This window comes from Tachypleus tridentatus, chromosome 4 (genome assembly GCF_004210375.1).
Source record: "Tachypleus tridentatus isolate NWPU-2018 chromosome 4, ASM421037v1, whole genome shotgun sequence".
Lineage (NCBI taxonomy): Eukaryota > Metazoa > Arthropoda > Merostomata > Xiphosura > Limulidae > Tachypleus > Tachypleus tridentatus.
In genome coordinates, this window is record NC_134828.1 from 28,365,075 (window position 1) to 28,386,420 (window position 21,346).

The 21,346-nt window shown below is 32.7% G+C and overlaps 1 protein-coding gene across 1 annotated transcript in view; it reads right to left on the reverse strand.

Annotated features, from left to right (window-relative positions):
• LOC143248758 (integrator complex subunit 1-like) overlaps window positions 1-21,346 on the reverse strand; it is a 95,218-nt gene that overhangs the window by 55,400 nt on the left and 18,472 nt on the right. The window contains 11 exon segments of the mRNA XM_076497442.1: window positions 1,473-1,545; window positions 2,082-2,142; window positions 3,587-3,678; window positions 5,862-5,958; window positions 6,220-6,377; window positions 10,206-10,283; window positions 11,642-11,759; window positions 17,101-17,209; window positions 17,788-17,876; window positions 17,879-17,966; window positions 18,733-18,874. Of these exon segments, the coding sequence (XP_076353557.1) occupies window positions 1,473-1,545; window positions 2,082-2,142; window positions 3,587-3,678; window positions 5,862-5,958; window positions 6,220-6,377; window positions 10,206-10,283; window positions 11,642-11,759; window positions 17,101-17,209; window positions 17,788-17,876; window positions 17,879-17,966; window positions 18,733-18,874 (1,105 nt within the window).

Here is a 21,346-nt window from a genome sequence, read left to right on the forward strand (position 1 = left end):
GATGAAACAACCAGTATAATACTATACTGTAAAGAAATGGTAGTTCAACAATGACAGCATAACTATTTTAATACTATATTACAATGAAGTAGTAACTCAACAATGATGAAACAACCAGTATAATACTATACTGTAAAGAAATGGTAGTTCAACAATGACAGCATAACTATTTTAATACTATATTACAATGAAGTAGTAACTCAACAATGATGAAACAACCAGTATAATACTATACTGTAAAGAAATGGTAGTTCAACAATGACAGCATAACTATTTTAATACTATATTACAATGAAGTAGTAACTCAACAATGATGAAACAACCAGTATAATACTATACTGTAAAGAAATGGTAGTTCAACAATGACAGCATAACTATTTTAATACTATATTACAATGAAGTAGTAACTCAACAATAATGAAACAACCAGTATAATACTATACTGTAAAGAAATGGTAGTTCAACAATGACAGCATAACTATTTTAATACTATATTACAATGAAGTAGTAACTCAACAATAATGAAACAACCAGTATAATACTATATTGTAAAGAAATGGTAGTTCAACAATGACAGCATAACTATTTTAATACTATATTACAATGAAGTAGTAACTCAACAATAATGAAACATCCAGTATAATACTATACTGTAAAGAAATGGTAGTTCTACAATGACAGCATAACTATTTTAATACTATATTACAATGAAGTAGTAACTCAACAATGATGAAACAACCAGTATAATACTATACTGTAAAGAAATGGTAGTTCAACAATGACAGCATAACTATTTTAATACTATATTACAATGAAGTAGTAACTCAACAATAATGAAACAACCAGTATAATACTATACTGTAAAGAAATGGTAGTTCAACAATGACAGCATAACTATTTTAATACTATATTACAATGAAGTAGTAACTCAACAATGATGAAACAACCAGTATAATACTATACTGTAAAGAAATGGTAGTTCTACAATGACAGCATAACTATTTTAATACTATATTACAATGAAGTAGTAACTCAACAATGATGAAACAACCAGTATAACACTATACTGTAAAGAAATGGTAGTTCTACAATGACAGCATAACTATTTTAATACTATATTACAATGAAGTGGTAACTCAACAATAATGAAACAACCAGTATAATACTATACTGTAAAGAAATGGTAGTTCTACAATGACAGCATAACTATTTTAATACTATATTACAATGAAGTGGTAACTCAACAATAATGAAACAACCAGTATAATACTAATAGTACAGGGTGTTCGGAAAGTCTCTGTGCACTTATATATGTATATGATTACAAAACTGCACAGTAACTTTCCGAACACCCTGCATAAAGAAATGGTAGTTCAACAATGATGAAACAACTAGTATAATACTATATCATAATGAAGAGGTAACTCAACAATAAAAGCAGGTCTTCCACCACAAACAACATTAAACTTTACCTGTAACTCTCCAGCACACATCTCTTCTGCTTTCTCCCCTGATACCATGGTTGGTGGAGGAAATGTGAAGTGACTGGGTGAAAACATTTAGTGTATTATAATTTCAGAGAGCACTCTCAGGAGAACATCATGACAGTAAAATTTGTGTATTCTTACAAGTTACACTTAGAGAAAGTAAAAAATGGCAATTTAAAATACTAAACAAAGTATTTAATGAAAGTTAAACACACTTGAAAGAACCCCTTTATTTAACTAAGACCCAAACAAGTCTAAGTGATTCTATCAGTTGTTTAACTGGAAGTAATGTAATTAAGAAACCCTATCAGCTACATAATTAAATGAAGTGGCAATAAGAACCCTCTAAGCTGAAAATAAACTAAGGGATCCTCACAGCTAGCTAACTAGAAATAAACTGGGGGATTCTCTGAACTAGTTAACTGAAAATACAACTAAGGTATCCTCACAGTTATTTAACTGGAAACAAAGTAACTAAGGCATTTTCTCAGCTAGTTAAATATAAATATACTAACTAAAGGATCCTCCCAGCTGGCTAATTAGTAATAAACTAAGGAATCCTCCTAAGCTAATTAAAGGAAAATTTACACTCACTTTGTGATGCACATCTCCATTAGTATTCTCAGTGTTGGATAGTTGTTCCAAGCTACACTACCTATAAAAACACAAGATAGCTAAAACAGAAGTCTTCAGCTAAAACGTCTAGTCATTATAAAAATCTAAACAACTAAGGTAATAGCCTACAGCTACAGCTTATAATGTCTATAAAACTCAAGACACTTAACTCTCACACCACAGATGTCCTTTACTGAGCATAACATAAATCTTTTGTGTTACATTCACAATCTTACTAAACTAACTTTTGTTTATGTCATACCAATTAGTACAGCATAAAATCTTACTGATAATTTATAATTAAATAGTATACAAGTTTTTAATTTTACAAGGCAATATTTTAAAATATCCTGAATTTCCCCTGGTGTGACATAGCTTTGTTTGGTGAAAATCAGAAACCCTGCTTCACACCCTCTCTTTCAGTATTAATTAATAGTTCTCTCTTACATTTAATTACATATTACCTATAACCAACAGAAAGTCAAGGTTTTCATCTATCAAACGAATTACTGCATAACGTTGTGCTCTGAACAAATAAGCATCAGTTTCACTCATAATACATGCTTCATTCCAATAAGATAGCTTGGACAACTTTGTAATGGCTCTCATTGCATAGTTAGAAAGCCAGAAAAACTTTGAGAGGGGAATTTGTCTACCATTTGCCTATGTTATTTGATGCATTATTTGATTCAATTCAAAATTATTTAGTGCATTACCACCATCAGTATGAAAAAGTACGGTTAGGTGTCATTGACAATATACACCAAGAAAAAATAAAAAAGACATGGATAAGTACTTTATTTCTTGTTTTTCATGTTTATTCTTTATTTATTATTATAAAAATAACTAAAATGTAAAAATAGGGATCTTTTTAGGTTAGTTAATATTAGATTAGGTAAAACAAATAATAATAACATAATAATTTTTCACAAGGCACCCATGTGAGCAGCTTGTGGGTGATTTAACAGTGTAATGTATATGCTGCAAGTTCTCCAAGTGATTTACAGTTTATAATGGTACAGACAGTAGTTGAACATGAACAATAAGGCTTAACTATAAATAGATATATACTGTTACCAGATTAAAGCTACTTAGGATAACTTTTATATTTTGAAGTCAAGAAAGAAAAAAAAAAGATAATTTAGATTTATTTCATTTTTTTTTTCAATAATTATAAGACCAGTCAAACTTACCAGTCCCATGTAGAGGTAGGGTAGATAAAATAACAACAAAATATATAATTTTTACTTAATGTTACTGTCAAATGTTGTGAAAATAAACATATCATATCAAAAGTTTGTAGTATCAGAGCTACAAAGACTTTAAACAAGTACAAAGAGATCACCAAGCATGTGTTCTGTGTTAAGTGAATCAAGAGCACTGACTTTACAAATTGTTTCATTTTGAATATAGCTTTTCAAAGCAATATCTGTGTTTTTCATGATCAAATTCAGAAAGTGTGATAAATTAGAATGAAAACTTACCAAAATTTGATGGGTTGTGTGCAACAAGTATCAGTAATATTATCCATGCTCTCCAGTACAGGTCAGCAATAGCAAGACTTGGGGGTTGGTATCTGAATAATAGAAAGAAATTTAAAAAAAGTATTCTTACTTGGATATGTAATATGTGACATTTCTGAAGTAAAACATTCTTTTCTTGTTTATTTTAGTATAAACTTTTACCAGCCTTTCAGGGTTCACTTTTGTATAAACCTTTACCAGCCTTTCAGGGTTAACTTTAGTATAAACCTTTACTGGCCTTTTGGTGTTCACTTTGGTATATTCTACTATATTGATTAAATTTTTGTTTCACTTTTCTACAGAAACCAATTTTCTGATCTGGTCCTTATATCTTTCACAATGATCAAATCATCTTGTAACCATTTTGTACTCATTAGTTTCCATACTATAACTTTCACACATTTTCTGCATGTTTTTCTTAGAGCAAAGCTACATCAAGCTATCTACCAAGTCCATTGCACATTTTGTGTATCTTCAAAAGCAGTCTGGGAAACTTTTCATAAACATTACACAAACATCATATTTTCTAATGAAGTATTTTTACTAAATATTTGTCTACGAATATATATACATATAGGAATCTATATAAAATAATCCAAATAATAAGTGATTTCTACATTAAGATTAAAAATACTTTTCTTCATCTCAAAAATCTCTGTTTTGCATAATCTATAAAACCTCCTAAATAATTTTCAAATTTTTTTTAATCAATAAAACTATTTTTTCCTCTGTTATTTTTTCTACCCTAACTTTATACAAGGTTGGTCAATTTGAATAACATAGTAACCACCAGAGGCCTGACTGTCTATTTCATGGCTCTGTGACCAAATAAGATTGAAGGGTATGAAAATTATGCTTTGCCTGAGCAATGACAATATTACAATGAATTATTTAACTTAAATTTCATACTTTTTGGAGAATGGTAAGTAAAGTAGAGAAAAGGTAGCATGCCTATACAGCAAATGTCACAGTAAGGGAAATTTTATTTTTTTTTCTATCTTGCCTTATAAAAGTAAGAACATAAATCTTGCATGTTATTAAAATATTGATCAACAGCTACATTTGTATTCTATATTCATTGGAAGACCATAAAAAATATAGTTTAACTAAACTTTAAATGCAACTCACAAAGCCTCATGACTTGCACAGGGAGGTACGTCTGTAGTGAGAGGGTTAATTTAGTGATAGACATCTTTACAAATACAAGAATATTTATATATATTTGCCTTTAAAACAAAAATCAGGAAAACTGGTAGCACCAATAATAAGTATTCTTCAAATCCTAGATGGAAAAAGGTCCTACTTGGAACATATAACCCATAACACTGTACATATATGTATAAGAAGCCCAGTCTTGTTTTCAATTTGCTCTTGTCCAGAGCTACTGATGAGGGACAGAATTCCTCAAAATAGGTATATCTCTAAATCAAATGACAGTTTGTGTTTCTTTACTATATTTAGTATGTTAAATAGGAATAATGATACATTGATAAAAATCTATACAAGTGTGTGTGCTACTGTGACAAGTTAAAAACACCAGTCTTCACATCTATGTACACATTCACGAGACACTGTATTGACTTAAGAACACCAAATATCACACTTAAGGAAAATTAAGTAAATACATTTAAATGAAGTTAAATAAGTAAACAAAACCATGAGAAAGGACAGTGTTAGAAATAGCATATTCCAACCTCTGATTAATTATAATATAACCATAACTTTTAAGTCAAAACAAAACACATTAAAATTAAACAAAATATGCTGAATTTTAAGGAAAAAAATATCCTAGGGTACAAGCTGCAACGTGGGATTATAAAATGTATTCTACGTTTTGGAGGTGACTGCAGAAATTATGTCTATATTTATGTGAGACTAATGAACTGGAGGTTAAGACTGATAGACAGTGTATCCCCATTGCAATGTGGGTCATAATTCTTCAGTTACCTCCAAAACCTAGGATACATTTTATAATCCCACATTGTAGCTTGTACCCTAGGATCTTTTTTTTTTTCTTTTTTTTAAATGCAGTATATTTTATTTAATTATAATGTGTTTTGTTTTGGCATAAATAATTATGGTTATAATATATATGCATACAAGTTGTGTAATACTGTGTTGAGTTAAAATGCTAAAATTATACTTGTACACAAGCAAATGTGACACTGCAGTAACTTTTAAAACACCAAACATTTCTTTTAATACAGAATATTAAAAATAGTTTAACCCTACTCACCCTGGTGGTAGACTTATGTTGTCAGGATGATGGTATGCGCACAAGTTAAAAATAAGATCGAAAATTTCTTGAATTTGTAGCTCCAAAACAGGATATCCTAAAAAAAACCAAAAAACAGGTGTTAAAAATACAATCGGAAACCTGAATCAAGTTTTAAACATCTTGAAAATATAGCAAACTTTTATCATAAAAATAAGCAACTAAAGTAAATGTGTTAGTATAAACACACAAAAAGAAATGAACTGGAATTAATAAGTTTAGCTTTGCTTTAGCAAACATACACTAAGAAAAACTTTTACACCTTCTACAGGTACTGAACTGGCACATTTTATCTCCAGTTAAAACAAAGTTTTCTCACCTTCTACAGATATTGAACCCACACGTTTGAGTAGCTGATCAACAAGGTCCAAGGTATCAGAGGCATTCAATGGATGCTCTTTGGAAAGTCCAATAATTAATATTCTCATTAGAGTATCTTCTAGGATGGGAACTTCTGAAGCCAGTCTCAGCATCATACTGCAACAAAAGTAATCATACTAGTGACAACTTTTTACATATACAAACAAAGAGTCCAAAATTCCAAACATTATGTATTTTTTAATAAATTAATTTTGTTTTTTTTATACACACAAAATTGTGAATAATTTCACAATGAAGTAGAACAAGCTGCTTTTGATATTTCTTTTGTAAAACTAGATGCATAAACAAGACAAAATGAAGAGAAACTATTGAATTATCATAAAATTTTATCTTCTTCAGCTTGCTCATAATGTGCATTTTATTTTTATTTATTAACAATATTTATTAAAATACTGCTTGTTTCTTATTCCTTAACTTACATTTTATCTTCATTCTTTGACAATAGTTCTTTTAATGAGAAATCAGTTTTCTCTTTAGTATTTTTTCAACAAACTGTTTTATTTTATTGCTTCAACATCACCTTGTTTCTTTCATTCTGTCACTACAAATCACTACACCTTTCCTTATGCATATGATGTCTGTTGGACATTCAAAACTGTGTAGTTTTAAGAGATATTGCTCAGTTTATTTAGTGATTTAATATTTAATGGTTATCTAGTTTTCATAACAAGTGTTAAAAGTTAATTATTTTAAATATGTGACAGCTATGACAATTTTGTTACATAACTCTTTATGAGTCATACATTGTGTATGCAATTTGATTGTTATACTAGGCTTTTGTAATACTGTTGACATCTTACTCAAGCTTCTAGAACTTTCATTATGTAAATACTGTTGTTACAAGTGGATTAGATAATTCATGCAGATACAGAGAAGAAATTAAATGATTAAAAGCCAGACAAAGTTAGTGAGAAATATAGACTGTATTTGTTAGTTTAGACAAAGATAATGTATAGTGATGGTTTAAAAGTATTGTAATCTCAGGCTGTTTTGTACAACACAGAGTAAAGAATAATTCATCTTGTCAGTCGGGCTCTAAAGTAACCGAGCCCACTTGTGTGGACTATTGATTTTAAAGAGAATTACTTAAAGTTCTGTATACAACTTTGATAACCCACCAGGTAAAGTAAGTGAACTTTCTACTAATTATATTGTGATAACAGAGAAGAGTTGAATAACTTATCTTGCTAAAGGATTAACTGAACTCACCTGTGTAAACTTTGACAAAAAAGAAAAGAAAAAAGAGAATTATTCAAAGTTCTGGATACAACTCTGATAATAAATAGTGTAACAAATCTTTGTGTGTATGTTTGACTAGTCTGAATATGTTATTCTAAAACAAGTGGATTGTGTACTGTGTATTTATTGTTCAGATTTATTGCCATCAATTCACAGACACCTACGTAATGAAACCAGCCCCTATAAAAAAAACTGACATTTGGTAAGCCAGCCAGGATTATAAAGTGGTAACAGCAGTATGAGAACACATGAATGACAGCAGAAATAGGCATAACGTGCAGAACTGTAGTAGTGCTGAATACAGTGTAGAGATTATAATCATGCTATATAACCAAGTCAACTGATTTTGATAAATGGATAGAGAGAGGAAAGCAACTTGGACTCAAAGATAATGATCTATGAGAGTTTGTTAAACAACAACAAGAACTAGAGGGAGAAGAATGTAGACAGAGAAGAAGAATGACTAAAAATTAGAAAAGGAGAGAATAGAAATAAAGAGGGTAAGAGATTACTAAGCTCACCCAACAGAAAGAGAAAGGGCCCAATAATAACAATGGGGTCAGTGTCAGCCAACTTAAGCTGCCAAAATCTGATGAACAGAAAGATGACATGCTTTCCTGGAGAGATGTGAAAGATTCATCTAAAGTCAGAACTGGGCTGTCTGTCACAAAAAAGGCCTACAAGCATATGTAGTCATAATGTCAAAAAATGCCACGGACTATGAAAAATTAAAAGTGGCCTTGCTGAAACTCTATGACCTTTCCAAAGAAGGTTTTCATTGGAAGTTCAGGGAAGTCAAACCTGATACTGGAGAAACTGAATTTCAGTTTGCGGCACATCTGTAATTATACTTCACAAGATGGACTGGCACGGCCAAGTGGGAAAATATTTCTGAGACACTAACAGATCAATTAATACATGAATGGTTCATGATCACATGTTCCACTGAAATGTTAATGTTCCTAAAGGAGAAAGCAGATGAAATGACCAAGCTGGCAGAACAGTATATGAAAGCCCATGGATGGAGTATAATGGGCAAGTGCATGAATAACCAGTTAAGATCAAAACCAGTGGTAGCTGACCAGAAGTAGGAGACCACCAAAGGTGACAGAAAGTTAACAGACAAATGGAAAATAAAAATGGATGTTATATTTGTTACAGAGCACAATGCAAATGAGTGCAAGTCTAGCATCAATATGCAACAGCAGAAATCTCAAAATAAAGTTGCTGGAGCTACCTACAAAGATGGTGCTGGCAAGAAACAAGAATAGAGTGAGTAACTGTCACCATGGATGCTGCTGCTAGAATAAACAGAACAGAAACAACCCATCAGATCCACCAAAAGAAGAAAGTGCTAGCCCCATAAGTACTCAGTACACAAATGTTTGTCAGCTCAAGTTAGCAAATGGATCAACAGTGCCAGTAGTGCTTGGAACATGTGACAACATCAAGAGGTGTCAACAAATCACAACATGCCACTAGATGAAGGCTATGTCAGTGATAAGAAAGTGATGGTCCTATGAGAAACTAGGTGCAATAGTGCAACAGTAAGAACCACTCTTGTATCAAATGGCCAGATGACAGGCAAAGTACATCTTTAAGTGCTGACTGATGAAACAGCAAGAAAGTTGCCCATAGTGAGAATAAAGGTGGAAACTCCATACAGTGTAAGAGACCTTGACACCATGTGTATGAAGGCACCCATCTGTGATTTGGTGAGTGGAAATATAACAGACAGTAGAAGTTTGGAGGAACCAGACAGAAAGATGGATGAAGCATCTGCTGTCACTGCTAGAACTCAGAAAAAGAAAAACAAGCAAGACATCAAGCTCCTGCTGCTATCAAAAGTTGATATTCCAAATGTAGATCTGCAAGAAGTGAGCAAAACACAGAATAAGGACCCCTTACTGAAGAATCTTTAGGACAATGACCAACAGGGAGTTGAGCACAAGATAAAGGGGAAAGGGACTTACAGAACAGAGGACTAGAAGGGAATGTTGTACCAGAACTATCACAGTGCCAACAGAATACCAGCCTCATGTGATAAAGCTGGCTCACAAGTCCCTGACAGCAGGAAACCTAAAAGCAAAGAAAATAGCAGAGAGGATTACTAACAACTACCACTGACCAGAGATCAAACAAGTGGATTGTATGCTGTTCATTTATTGTTTAACTATAATGCCTACAAGTCACAGACACCCACTGTAAAGAATTGACCCCTATAAAAACTGACAATGTCTTTGAATCTTTTGTTAAGATCAGGCAGCTGTATTTAAGTTTACCCTGGAAATTACCATAATGTCATAATCCCATTTTAGAAAAATATTTTTACCATTACTAGTTTTATAACAAACTATCCTTATCCATCAAACAATCTATTGAAGAATATCCTTATCCATGATATGGTTTTATTTTTACAGTTAAGTAACATATCCAATTATCTTTCTATTTTTCACATATAAATGTGTTCTACTTGACTGAATGAAGGGGTCCAAATCATTAAGTTAGTTATTGTGCTTTGCTAATACATTATACAAAATCAACAGTGTATAATTATGGGTGATCCAGTTGTTAAGTTACATTATTCTTCCTATTAGATAAGAGCAACAGAAAACACTTCCAGATTATTTCCTTCTTTAGCTACATTATTCTTACCGTTATATAAAAGCCACAAAGCATACTTACGGACGATCTCCTTCTGGTGTCCAATTATCTTTATTGTAATAATGTTCTGCTGGTTCCATGAACAAAACTTTCTGTAAGCTGGAAGGAAATGTTTCAAATCAATAACCTTTTCTGATTATGCTAGGTATACAGAGGGTTATATTAAAAAAATTCTAAATTCAAATAAACAACACATGCAACATCCATAGCTGATATAGAGTCACAGAGGAATGGCACATATCATAACTATATTTTGACATTTTTCATCATTTCATAAATACTGTGAGAGCACCAAAAACAACTCTTTTAAATTATACTAAGTATGCTAGGAAAGGCATGTAACAAAACTCTTTTTGATAAAAAATATCCATAAATTAATATCTTTTAAATGTAAATGTATTAACATTGGTAATTTATGCTTTCTGAAATGTGGATGTATTAACATTGGTAATTTATGCTTTCTGAAATGTGGATGTATTAACATTGGTAATTTATGCTTTCTGAAATGTAAATGTATTAACATTGGTAATTTATGCTTTCTGAAATGTGGATGTATTAACATTGGTAATTTATGCTTTCTGAAATGTGGATGTATTAACATTGGTAATTTATGCTTTCTGAAATGTGGATGTATTAACATTGGTAATTTATGCTTTCTGAAATGTGGATGTATTAACATTGGTAATTTATGCTTTCTGAAATGTGGATGTCCCTAGTATTTATTAGCACTTGAAAACAAAAGAAAAATGATCAAGTTGGGGTACCAGGACCATCCAGAAAGAACTCTGCAACAAGTTGTACCCCATCCATGGTAAGAAGAGTGCAGTATTTTCAAAAAATGAGAATTTGTGAATACATAGGTCAGTGGCAAAAGCCACCCATTTGTCCCAGTCAACATAATAAAAAATTATCTCCATATGAAAAACTAATACAAGTTACATGTACACAAGTTGCTTCCACACGATATCTGACCAACCATCATATTCCTCAGGCAGCTGCAGAATGAAACAGATATTCATGCTATTCCAATAAGAAGATAAACCGGTGAAATCACAAAAAATAACACATGAAATTCTGGACAGTTATATTGTTAAAATAGTTTCTGAAAAACCATATTCTTGTACATTAGATGAATTACTGAAAGCAGTAGGAACCAACACTGAAGAGGCACAGACATCAGAGCATGATCTTTACATGGCATCAGGTACTGTAACAATATGTAAGGCTCTGAAATGATTATTAATATAATGTACTTAATCTCTGCATATTGAACAATATGCAATACAACAGAATAAGAAAATTACAAAAACTTGTCCTACACTTTTCACAGCAAAGAACAATCTCTATACATTCACACTGTGGTATATGCAAGTAAACAAGACAGAAGGAAGGAAAGCTTATTGATGACTGAAAATTTTTTGTTCATAACTTTCATCTAGGACAGAAAAGTAACTTACCAGTGAATAAATGCATTTCGATCAGGTTTATACATCTTGGGAACAATCCAAAGCCACCATACAGCATCACGCTGGATCTTAGCGACCTGCATTTGATATGCTCGCAACACACCGACGTCTGTTATAACAAACACAAACAAGTTATTATCTCTAGATACCAAATCTGTTTCTACATTAGATACAATAACATTGTGATCATAACTAGGCATCAAACTATTTTCTATGCTAATACAATAACACTATGAACATAAAAAGGAAAGATGCTTTTGAAATTTTGTATTCTAAAAATAAATTACGACAAAATGTTTAAAACTTTAATGTCAAACACAGAATTACCATTAATTCATATCTTTATTTTAAAGCAAAGCCTCACTGAGCTGTCTGTTTGTTCACCTTGTGGAATCAAGCCCCAGATTTTAACATTGTAAGTCCATAGACTTACTGCTGTCTTACTTATGGGACAACACAAAGACAATTTATTGAATTACATAAAACAACTAACACCTGTAAGCTCCCTTAACTGTGTTCACAAAATTCATTTACAAATTTTTATTTTAAAAAAATGTTGGTAAGTTTCAGATAGTTCCAAGTTATTTCTCTTTCATAAAAACTTATTGCTCATGATCTCACTACCCTATATAACTTCTGTTATGACAAACATGTAAGGCTCACTGTATCATTAACTCACTTATCTTAATACTGTTTCCAGCAGATAACCCAGGATCTACATACAGTCATGTGAAAAAATTAGGACACCCTATGAAAGCCTGTGTATTTTTGAAACATTTTTGGATATATAGATATTTAATCTCAATTTCAACAATACTGAGATATTATAGGAATATAACTAAACAATTAAAACTGAAGAAAAGACTTTTCAAGATCTTCTGTAAATATAATTCTACAAAAATGCATATTCTAACTGAGGAACAAATTAGGACACCATACCCCCTAATAGCTAGTGTTACCCCCTTTGGCTGAAATAACTGCAGTGAGATGCTTCTTGTAGCCATCTACTAGTTTCTGACATCAATTTGAAGAAAGTTCAGCTGTGAGATGTTTAAGGGGTTTCTTGCATGTACAGCCCGTTTCAAGTCACCCCACAGCATCTCAATGGGATTAAGATCTGAGCTTTGCCTCGGCCATTCCAGGACTCTCTATTTCTTAGTTTTCAGCCAGTCCTTGGTGGATTTACTGGTATGTTTTGGGTTATTGTCGTGTTGCAGGGTCCAGTTCTGCTTCACTTTAATTTTCGTACAGATGGTCTCACATGATCCTCAAGCACCTTCTGATACACAGTAGAATTCATGGTGGATTCTATGATTGTGAGCTGTCCAGATCCTGCTGCAGAAAAGCAGCCCCAAACCATGACACTTCCACCTTCATGCTTCGCAGTTAGTATGAGATTCTTTTCCTGGAATGCTGTATTTGGTTTGTTCTGGTATCCAAATAATTTAATTTTGGACTCATCTGTCCAAAGAACATTATTCCAGAAGTTCTGGTCTTTGTCTACATTCTCTCTGGAAAACTTCAGTCTGGCCTCGATGTTTCCCTTAGAGAGCAAAGGTTTCTTCCTTGCACATCTCCCATACAAGTTGAACTGGTACAGTCTCTTTCTGATTGTAGAGGCATGCACTGTCACATCAACAGTAGCCAGAGCCTGCTGTAGGTCCCGTGATGACATATTAGGGTGTTTGGAGACTTCTTTTAGCATCTTGCGGTCTGCTCTCGCAATGAACTTGCTTGGACGACCAGACCTGGGCACGTTGGCTGTTGTTTTGAAAGCCCTCCACTTGTTGACTATTTTCCAGACAGTGGAATGGATGATTTCAAAATCTTTTTGGGATCTTTTTAAATCCCTTACCAGACTCACAAGTTCCTACAATTTTCTGTCTGAAGGCCTCAGACAGCTCTTTTGCTCTCACCATGGTGCTAAATCTCACTTCAACAGTCAGGAGCACACCAAACTAAATGTCTGAGGTTTAAATAGGGCAAGCCTCATTCAAAATTCTGAGTAACGATTTTCTAATCATGTGCACCTGGTGTGATACACCTGTGTGTGAGTTGAATCATTTTAAGTGGGAATAAATGTGGGGGTGTCCTAACTTTTTCCTCAGTTAGAATATGCATTTTTGTAGAATTACATTTACAGAAGATCTTGAAAAGTCTTTTCTTCAGTTTTAATTGTTTAGTTATATTCCTATAATCTCTCAGTATTGTTAAAATTGAGATTAAATATCTATATATCCAAAACTGTTACAAAAATACACAGGCTTTCATAGGGTATCCTAACTTTTTCACATGACTGTAAGTGCTAAGTTAATCAGGTCCAAAACAGTAAAGAAAAAACAAAAAACTTCTATTACCTCACAGCCAGTGTGACAAATTGCAAATTAAAAAAGGTGTAACACAATCAGAAGGTCATTTACTATCTTATAACCAATCAACAAGTTAACCATTTCCAAAATTATGAGAAAAACTTTTACAACCTTACAACCAAATGTTTCTATAATTATATTTATCAAATTCTAATTGTATATTAACTCTCTAATTCTGGATTAGTTCCAGGGAACTCTATCTCTCTCATTCTCAAGAATGAGGAGGTGGTTGATAAGTGGAGGATCACAGCCCTGTTGAAATTTATCAGAAACTTTTAAGTCTTGGAATGTATTCCATGTCATTAAAACTGAGATGGAGAGTTCTCCCAAGCAATGTATTATATTTCAAAGGAAAGACATACCATAGAGACAAGCTCAACAAAGAAAGTGAACTCTCATGCTTATGGCAAACAAGGATGGAACTGAGAAGTACACATTGACCATCATTGGTAAGTTCCAGAAACCACATTGCTTCAAAAAGATAAAGATGTTTTTAACTGTATATGACTTCAACTGGAAGGTTTGGATGAGGATTGTAGCTTCCAGTAGCTAGTTTCAAAAAGTTTGATGTTCTAAAGATGTGCTAAAAGAGGAAGGCATTGCTATTTGTTGAAAATTGCAGCATTTATTCACCCATAACAGACCTTAAAGCTATCACTCTCCAATTTCTGCCACCCAGCACTATGTCCCAGTTTCAGCCATATGATGTCAGAATAATAAAGAATCTGAAACATTACTACAGAAAATGGCTTATATGAAAGCTGCTCATCTGGTATGATAAAGGAAAGGACATTGAAGAGTTCGAAATTACCCTTTTTGATGCAATGATAATGGTTAAGTTTGCACGGTGCTGTGCGAGAAAAAAGGCACTAAAGAATTGTTTTTGGTACTGAGGATTCATACGGTCAAGTGATGCAGCAGAAAAAAAGATGGAAAACGACATTGGTACATCACTAATCATGATATCAATCCAAAGTTATAAACATGGACCACGATCTTGCAACTCACATGATACCAGCAGAGCCAGAAAATGAAGCTCATCATGCCAAACAGGAAGTAAACAATGACAATGACTGTGGACAGGAGTTACCACACATAACTACAACTGAAGCAGAGAGTGTCAAAGTACTCCAAGACTTGTGCTCTGCAGAAAGAACTGGACAATTTCATCATTAAATTTGAACAAATGTTAACAACAGAACGCTCAAGAACAAAGAATCAGATAGCACTTGATGCTTTTTACCTGAAGTTGTAAACCTTTATATAAATAAAGAACAATCTCTTGATAAATAACAAAGTTATTAGTGATAAATTAACTTTTGTACAATTATAACTTTAGGTTAGCTCTCTTAATAAATATTTCATCCATCTACTTGCATTCATTACTTTTGCTTTACTGTAAAAAACAGTATCTTTCAATTTTATTCAGCTTTGGATATACTGAAGTTTGTTTATACAGAAGTTTTTAATTGAAATTCATTATATCAGTTACCTGTAACTCACTAAAACATCACAATATGCATAGAAAGAGATGCCTGTGGAGAGAGGGTTAAAAAAACGATTTCAAATACATCATGTTTACATCTTTTCCGCACAGTTACCCCTGTAAACACTTTCCTGTGCAAGTCACTGTGTTACATCCTTTACTATCAATTTATGTGAGCAAAAGTAGTATTACAATGTATCTTACGATTTGAAGTTTTATGTTATCTAAGCTTTAAGTCCTTTATTTCAAAACAAACCTTTAAAAAATACTCAAAACTTTAGACGTATTTGTCACAAGACCTACAAGCTACAAAAATGCTTTACTTTGGTACTCAGTATCTTTTGTATATAATAAATGGCAGTTGTATAGATGTACATCTAGATTATAAGATGCTTACTTAACCTAATGACACATATAATTCTCTGGATGAAAGCAGTTGTAACAAGTAATAAATTCTGTTAACCCCTGGCAGGTGTTGTGCTCACCTTCAACAGATTTGTTTAAGTTATATAACCTACATGTAAGAGTTATGTATGCATATATATGGTAATCACAAAGAGCTTATTTTACCCTATAATATAACAACGGTTATTTTGAAACTGGCACACAGTTTTCACCATAAAGTGTAATATTAAACACTTACAACTGTTTAAATTTACTTAAATAAAATTGTTAAGAGTAAAAAAGTACAGTTATATTAATTTTTATATTTTAGTCAACTGTGTATTATTTATGTTTTAAAATGCCTAGTTGAAACAAGCAAACGTTTTTTTAAATACTTTGGGTCAGTTCTCGAGGCTTACAATATGGCACAGTGCAGGATAACTTTGCAAAAGGGTTTTATGTCTCTGCCAGAGACAATGTAATATGCCTTGAGAGTACCACTGATTTCTGTTGATATGAATAATGGTAAAGGACAAAATGGGAAAAACATTAAAAATTAACCTTGTGAGAAAAGATGTTAAACTGCAAATTCAATAAAGAGATTTTAAAGATGTTCTGCAAAAAATTAAAAGGTAATGACTTTTTCTACTTCCTAATTTTATTAATTTATTACATTGTGCCTTGATGAGAACAGCTAGAGTTAGTAATATGGTAAACAAAATGGAATATAAACATTTACCTTAAATAACTTTTGATATTCTGGAAGGTTCTAGAGATTATGTAAATGAAACAAGAAAACTATAAAACAAAGGAATGTATTTTTTACACTTAAAATGAAAACCATCTTGCACATGATTTATTACAAGTTTGAGTACAAGTAACTACAGTTGATAAATAACTTTTGTAATAAAAACACTTAATTAAAATATGATCTTTAACAAAATCTTAGCAGTTTTTGAGAAGATATGTTAAAAAATCTCAGAGTTACCATATGCATTGTTCCATAAGTGAAATCTGATACCTTTTCTGCAACTTACACAAGCCAGACACGAAAGGATGAACAGTTTCTGCCACGCATAAATTGCTCAACTACTACAGTAAGCACGTGTTAACAACATATTTTAATGTTAACAGTTACTGCCATGCAACAGTTGTTAAACTAATACAGCAAAACTTTCTGAATTAAAGTAAATTTATTAATAACCATATACCTCTCTTTTCTTCTCTTGCTAGAGCTGTTGATGCTTCCTTTACGGCAGGTCCAATGCCCTGGAGTATGGCAAGCACGAGCAGGTCAGATATCGACATGAACATTCTCTCCTACAAACAATACCATCAAGAAATAATATTAAATTAAAATTCATTTTGCCACAATTTACTCAAAATACAAATGGTACACCACAAAATAACTACAAAATATTTTTCCAAATATCACTTAACTGTATATGTGGTTTTATTCTTGTTTCCATTCACTGTGGGACAATAAAATCAGACTATTGTTACACATGTCAAGTGTAGCAAAATTTAAGCAGTTAAAGCTTTATTTTGAACAACTGTTGTCTGTTCCTTTAACAAATATATATACATATTGGTCAAGTATTGTTCTTTTCACAATGATTAGAGTATCTGAAAATCTTCCAAACAGAAACAGGAGTAATATGATTAGCTTGCTATAAAGTTATTATTTACTTAACAAATCAGCTATTCCATTTTAAGAATAATAAAAACACTGACAGCTGTTATTGATCAATATATTTCATTTTAAAGAAATTATTGTACATGAATCCTGATCCAGAGTTACATAATTCTGTAAGTTAATGTACCTTATTAGATAAATACTTACAGACAAAAAACAAAAAACCACTAAATCTACTAACTCAGTAAGGACACAAATATACCTTAATCTGGGGATCCATATCAAGAAAGCTCTGATCTTTTCTTTCTTGCATCAAGCCACGACAAAGGCTAAAACTTCACCTCGTGCGGGCGTTCGAACTATTTCTCTGAAGAGAACGCGCAGAGCACGAAGGTAGTCATCTCTGTTTGTCAGAAGGTCAAAAAATACATCAGCAAGTACCTGATAAAAAGTTAATAGTGACACATTAGGCCTATCACATTTTTAAACAATACATACATTCTCTAGTGATTTCCAAGAGTTAGATGAGAGTATTATAATAATAACAGTATTCCAACCACACTGTATTTGTCGCACCCAGTGCCAATGACACATTTCACTCAATTCAAAGCTATTCAGGCTGGCAGGGATACAACAAACACGGCAATGGTTGAAAGAGTATTTATTTAGGCTATTGGTTAAAACAAAATTTATGGTTTGTATGCCTTTCAAAAGCTGGCAAAGAATAATTACACTTATACTTATCAAAAGTTAGTAAGCCAGACTGAACAGTATCAATTATTCTGTATACTCCGTTATTTCTTTATTGTTATTTCACCAACAGTGTTGGTTTGAATGTGTAATCCATCTATTTTTGTGACAATTATTATATCTTTCATTGTCAGCTTCGTATATGCGTTTAGAACTAATACAAATACTCTTCAAAGCTGATCAAATCTTGTATGATATTACTGAGTTCACTGACAAAAAATACTATTAATACTGAGTTATATTCAATTGACAAAAAATGCACTCTAATGTTTATGAGCAGGAAATAATAACAATAACATTCATTAACTATACTAATTATCTGGTTCATTTTTATTTTTGACCTAAGATGGTAGCCATCTCTGACTGGAAGTTGATAATTCAGAATGTTTTGTTATTATCAATTCCATTTCTACAAAGAGTTAAGCTTTAATTTTGTGTAAATTATAAAAATTCATACCTTTGCAGCTCTTTCCGGTGAATGCTGAAATATTACTGAAATCAACTGCATGTTGTTAGGGTTTCGAGAATTGGACAGTTCATTATAGATAGCATGCTTCAACAATGTACTCAGGTTTTCAGTATGCTGGTTCAATAACTCCCTAGAGGAATATAGATTAAAGTTTTGGTTAAAATTCTCACCTGCCAGAATTAAAAATAATTAATAATATTTTATATTATGTGTTCGTTATACCATGTTTATTGTTCTTTATATTTTTGATCAAAATCTAAAAGTTATAATTTTCCTTCAGTGAAAATATTTTTCCAACAGGTATACACCTCCTTTCAAATAAATAGCATTTTTTTTGTTCAGCTTTTTTTTTTTTTGCATGCCACAAGTCTTCAGCTCCCAATCAACTGGTTCCAATGTATCATGCATGTAAATTATCATGTGACAACTCTCCAACAAACGTGTGGGAGACACTCTTCTGATGCACGTGAATCCCTGTATTCAATTCTACTGAACTATAATTTTGAGCTTTGGCAGAAAACGAAAGCAGCAGTTTTCAATGGGAAGAAGGGTGGGAAGTGTGAGATGAAGTAACTACCGTCCAAAAATATATTTTCAGTATGCAAAAATTATAATTTCCAATATGATACCTTACCTCCTCTCACATAAATACCAATAATCCCACACTGAATAGGCAGAGAGAATTGCGCATCTTTTGAAAAAAAATCTGAACACCCTAAAAGAAAAGATCATTACAGCAGAAGATCATATATGGGAGACTGCACCACATATGTAAGAGGTACACTCTTTGCTCAGTGTGGAATGAGGTGTTGCAGACATTGGTAGAAAAAAATAAATGAACACATACCTACTAAAAAGTACAATGCTGGGATCCAAACCACTCTATATCAAATCTCAATCCCATTATACTGCAATGTGAGTGAAAGTAAAACTATGTGCCCCTAGATGTAGAATGGCAAGGGTATGAGGTGGAGAGTACACGTCAACTCAAGTGAATTCAAAACCCAGGATGCTGGGAACCTACATAAGTGTGGGGATACAGGAAAAGATCATACTAGCAGCAAGTCAACTATAATCCAAAACACAGCCATTTAGTGTGGATAGCAATGAGGGTCACAGCATCTACCCATTTAGTTCAGCAGACTGGAGGAAGTCTTGTAGCCCCTGATCGAAGAAAAGGAAACATGATGATAGCAACGTGATAAATTGTTTGACCAATTCAGGAACCCAACATCCAGATGATCAATATAGTAAAGATGCCTCTGTAATGCATACTATCTTAATCAAAACTAACCTGACAGGAAATTCCCCCAGTGCAATAACATCTTTAGTGTAAGAAAATAACTGAGAGATAGTGTAAGAGAGAAAACTATATGAATCAGCAAGTACTACAGCCATGACCCACAACAAAGATGAAGAACAAGAGTGTAACTGAGTGAGAAAACAGACACATCTATAATACATATGTGAGGACTTGTGTTTACAAATACATAATGAAACCCACATTTCAACAGTGAATGTTATGACTATGGAAATTAGAAATGAGCAGTCAACATAGCCTGATGGTGTGGATTTGACTATTAGAAGAAAATCTGGTCAGGCACCACTTGCCACAGAATAGAATGCAGAGAGTAAAAAAAATAAAGATGAGGAAAGCTCATGAAAAAGGTATACACACACACACACAAAAGAAACTTACCCAGTCTCACCAGAGTACGAAGAATGGTTACAGGCATAAGATGATAACCTGAAGATGAAGACATAGCAAACTGAATCAGATAGTGGAATATGAGAAAAGTGTGGTAGTCCACAAACTTGATTTAAAATTTCCTCAAGGAATAATGGAGCTAAGAAACCAGGGAAATGGTAAGGTGCTTGATCTAATATGAAGACAACTGGAACAAATTATATGAAGAATACAATAGGAAGAATAAGCCAAGTAGTCAGAGTGAAAGGAGCAAAATCACAAACAGAGAATGTCTACCAAGAAATGAATATGTGGGAAGGAGCACCACAGTAAAAAGCCATGCAGACAACATAACAATGAAGAGCATGAGCAAGATGTAGTAGTCTATCTGGATCTAACCAAATAGGAAATGGAAGGAACAGATATCAGTGAGAAGAAGGAATTACCTTCCTGAGCCACTGAAGTTTTGGAAAAGAAAGATTGATTCAGATGAAGAAAAATGTATATGGAAAGATACAGACTATACAAAACATCAATGGCAAATAAATCTGACCAATTGTGTTCACAGGATAATAAGAGAAGGAAATAAGTCTTGAGAGATAAGTGAAAAATTGAGCATGAGAACAGAGGTTCAAATGGAGCAGTGAAGAACCATATTAACATTCCAAACTGGGAGAACTACATGCCAAGGTGAACGACTAATCTGGAATGAAAGCAATAAAAAGGAGTGGGTAGGAGGTAAAAACTTTACAGTAGCTGCAAAAATAAAGGTGTGGTATAAAGCAGTTCAATAACTCATGATCAAGGAGATAGAATATCAATAATTAACCAGTCAACTACTGAAATCCATTATATTGGAAACAGTGAGTCAAGCAGGGAAAAACTCTTGACCAAAGGTCCAACTGCCGAAAATAT